Source organism: Cibotium barometz, chromosome 3, assembly GCF_041138505.1.
Source record: "Cibotium barometz isolate CiBa-2024 chromosome 3, ASM4113850v1, whole genome shotgun sequence".
In the NCBI taxonomy this organism is placed as follows: domain Eukaryota; kingdom Viridiplantae; phylum Streptophyta; class Polypodiopsida; order Cyatheales; family Cibotiaceae; genus Cibotium; species Cibotium barometz.
This window is the reverse complement of record NC_141048.1, coordinates 28,416,047-28,419,951: the sequence shown is the minus strand read 5'-3', so window position 1 is coordinate 28,419,951 and position 3,905 is coordinate 28,416,047. Positions and strand designations below refer to the sequence as shown.

Sequence of the window (3,905 nt, the reverse complement as noted above, 5' to 3'; positions counted from 1 at the left end):
GACTTGGCATCCTGTATGTGCCCAAGCATGGTGTCTTGTGTACTGATAAAGAGCCAATACATAACTTTTCTGGCTCCTTGGTTCCAATCCTTGAACTCTTTCACATCTGCAGAGCAGTCGGATTGATCTCCGGTATCTCCGGGGCCTCTTCATCCTCACCTTCTATGTAAACCCAATAACCCTTTCCCATCAGGAAAATCGTCAACCTGAACCTCCAAGCATGGAAGTTGTTCTTATCAAGCTTCTCAGCAACAATCTGGTTTATGCCATCATTTGACATCTTGCCAGACACACAAATTTACCAGAAATAGCACTCTGGTTTGTCCTGCACAAAGTGCTGTATTTTCTGCAAAACGGTACTGTAGTATACCAAATGTCACAGCCAGTGACCTCAATGTACATACATACACCCAATGGCAACTGTTGACCTCCTTGCAGCACACACAGTGTCTGCACAGCCAATCTGTCTTCCTACAGTTCTTAAAACAAAGTTCTGTAGAGAATCGATGACTTACCCGTAGTGCTCGAAATCGCCTGCTTTCTGAAAAACGGAGGTCCTGACACGGCCGAAACGCGTTTTCGGCCCAAAAATTTTCTATCCGATAGAACAATATAGTTGCCCTATAGCTTTACTCCCGTGAAGAGAGATCGTTTTGCCGGTGCCTCCATAGAGCTCCCGACAAGGGTGTAGTCACCAACACAAATAGGGAAGAGTAGTTGAAGCTCTTACCCTCGTACCGCTTCCTGTGCTTCTCTTGTTGCTTGCAGCTCAGCCCTTAGCATGAACCAGCTCTGATACCATGAAAAGATGCAGGGGAGAAGAAAGCTTGAGCTCTTGCAAACACACACACACTCACAAAACCCTAAAAGAGAGCACACAAGGTGAGAGGCTGAAAATCTTCTTCTTCTTCACTCAACACTCAACACACCATATACAAAGATAAGAGTACTCACATATGAAAAGGTACTCAACCAAATACATACTAGGGTTCTCTATAGTGTGAACCCAACTAAATGAGCTGGCGCTATAACTACGCCAGTCTCTAGAATGGCTGTCACACAGCCTGTCATCCCACTGGTCGCATATCACCCATGATCTCACCAACCATGCCAGTGGTGTAAGTGTGGGGCCTATCCCCCAGGCGGGTCATCAGTGTCCATCGCCTCACTAGATGAGCTCGATATTTTAACATTGTATTCCTGAGCAGAGCTCTGATTAGACAAGTATTGGCACACACTTTTAGTTTAGGAAGTGCGCATAAAAGTGTTTCTAGCATGCATCAAATTAGAGCAGAAGTTGAGGTTCCTTTCACTAATAAGTACTCAATTTGGCTCACAAGAGGGTGTTAGGAGTGCTTATGTTACCAACATAAGGGGGAAATGTCTCCTAAGGATCATATATTAAAGTACCCAATTTGGAGTGTTAAGAGCTTCCATGTCATCAAATTACATGCTTACTAGACTAGCCTTTTTAATTACATGCTTACTAGCCTTTTTAGCCTTTTTTAAAATCTGCCATGCTTCAATCTCAATCAGTATATTGGCCATTGATGATAGACGTTTTAACTATTGTTGAAAACCTCTTGAAAGTTGTGGCTTCTATATAAAATCATTTTTTTTGGTTATATTATTTCTCTCTTTGAAAATGATCCTCTATAAACTTTTAAATCAACAAGGTTTTGACAAGAAACAAATACAATCTTTTATTTGCACCACTACTTTCCCAGCACATAACACAAATGTAGTGATAATTGTTAGAGATATTTCTCCTCTCGTACATAAAATTTTCCATCAATAGGGTTTTGACAAGAAACAAATTCAATGTGATATTTACACTACCTACTTTCGAAACTTGTAAAAGAGAAATGTAGTGATAAAAAAAAGAAAGGAAGCTTTTTCTTTATTTTTATGTAGGGGAAAGAACTTGTGATTGTGTCATTCTCGATTCTTCTTGAATTCGCAAGAAGGGTGCCTATGTGGATGACTCTTCGAGAAGCAACCTTTATCTCCTGTTTGAGGAGCCTTCTTCTGGTTGCTTAGCAGCAAGCTTCACCCGATCCATAGCCGCCCCTAGCTTTCATTAAAGAGTTCTATTTGCAAAAGTGACACAAAAGAAGCATGGCCTGCGCCCACCAAGCATCTCTACGTCCCGTCCCTTCCAACATGCAGGCCCTTTCCTCGCGTTCTCTCAACACTACGAACCCCTTTGTTGTTGTGAGAAGGGGTAGCCTGTCCAAGTTTGTATCAACAGCAACAACAAGACCTATGGCGACGACATCATCTACTCAAGAGATTTCACAAACAAGCGTGGAAAACAAAGAGTATGCAGCCCTTCGTAAGCAACAGCAGCAGCCTACTAGCCTCAAAGGTGAGTTCATAAGCATGCTCGTTTGAGGAGTAATTCCCTTCAATTAATGGGTTTTTTTTTCCGTGCATGTAGATTATTGGGACCCTTTTAGCTTCAGCACGAGGAGTTTGAGGCAAGTGATGGAAGCAATGGACAGGCTCTTTAGTGAGGCGCCCACCATGGGCCTTCTGGAGCCTGCTTATATGCGCGTGCCATGGGATGTGGTGGAGGATGATGGGTGCTATCGAATGCGCATAGACTTGCCGGGCTTTAGGAAAGAGGAGGTGAAGGTGCAGGTGGAGGACGGCGTCCTCATTGTGAACGCCGAGCACAAGGAGGAGGGGGGGGAGGAGGAGGAGGAAACCCAACAACAAGACAAGTGGAGCACCAGCTGGACACGTGGTAAATGTCGCACCAGAATTGCTCTCCCCCCCGAGAGTGTTGAGGCCACCAACGTGTCCGCTAAACTTAGCAACGGCGTTTTGGAGGTTTGCATTCCCAAGATCAAGAGAGAGAAGCACGTAGTAGATGTAAAGCTAGAGTAAAGCGAGAAGCCATGTGAAGCTAGAGTAAAGAATAATGTTATGGCCCCTATACAAAAATACCTAGTGCAATAACCTGTCGCCCTGATAGACATGTAAAAATTACTGAGCTTATGTAGCTGCTTGTGTGGTTTTCTATGGTTAATACATATGCTTGTGTGGTTTTCTATGGTTAATACATATATCAGAGCACTTATCTCCGAAAAAAAAAACGCACTACTTGAAGGAACTAATTTGGTCTTATATAAAGGAGAGAAAGGATTTTTAATCTTGTTATCTCCATTAAAAAATGTTATTGAAGAAAGAAAAATGATTTATTGATGTTCTAAAATTCCATTTTCTCCATTAAAAAATGTTATTGAAAAAAATGATTTATTGATTTTCAAATTCTTTAAACACTTGAAATATTATTTGCATTCACTACTATATCTTATTGGGAAGGTGCCACGTTGTAGCTACTCGCTTGGCCACGTGGCATCCTCCCAAGGCCCCCATGAGCAAAGTAATTTGATAATTAGTACACTAATTACTATCACTAGCTCTTGATTACTTTCATCATTGCTTGACTAGCAAGCATGGGAAACAAAAAAATATTGAAAATAAGACGTGAAAGGCCAGTCAGGAGAGGAGATTTTTCTCCATCTTTTTTATTGAGTGAGTAAGATTGGCAGAAGTTTAACTAATCAATGTCATTTTGTCCAATGGGAATTGGGATTTGGAGAGGGATTAATGGACTCTAGAAGAGGAACTTGAAACCGGTTAGGTTGGTAAATAAAGGTTAAGATTATTCTATATTGGGTTGATTAGAGGTGGTTCTTTACCTAATGAGTTTGCACCATTTTGGGCTTAGCCAGAGGGTAATTAATAGAGATAATTACCCTATTAAACACTTCGACAATGAGATTAGCAAGTGATTTTGGTTAAGTTAGAGGGTGATTATTAGGTTTTTGAATTTTAGTTCACCTCGATAGTGTGATTAGCAAATCTCTAGAAGGGAAAATGTTTTTTCGCTACTA

At 41.4% G+C, this 3,905-nt stretch overlaps 1 protein-coding gene across 1 annotated transcript; it reads left to right on the top strand.

The window, feature by feature from the left end:
• Window positions 1-1,925: 1,925 nt before the first annotated feature.
• Window positions 1,926-3,065, top strand: LOC147639902 (small heat shock protein, chloroplastic-like). The gene is made up of 2 exons (XM_086775225.1): window positions 1,926-2,368; window positions 2,441-3,065. Exons 1-2 carry the CDS (start codon window positions 2,119-2,121, stop codon window positions 2,890-2,892), a joined length of 702 nt encoding a protein of 233 aa, XP_086631351.1. The 5' UTR covers window positions 1,926-2,118; the 3' UTR covers window positions 2,893-3,065.
• The last annotated feature ends 840 nt before the right edge of the window (window positions 3,066-3,905 follow it).

Coding starts and splice junctions, on each gene's coding strand:
- LOC147639902 (XM_086775225.1), top strand. CDS start 2,119: ATGGCCTGCGCCCACCAAGCATCTCTACGTCCCGTCCCTTCCAACATG. Junction 2,369..2,440: donor GCAGCCTACTAGCCTCAAAG/GTGAGTTCATAA, acceptor CCGTGCATGTAG/ATTATTGGGACCCTTTTAGC.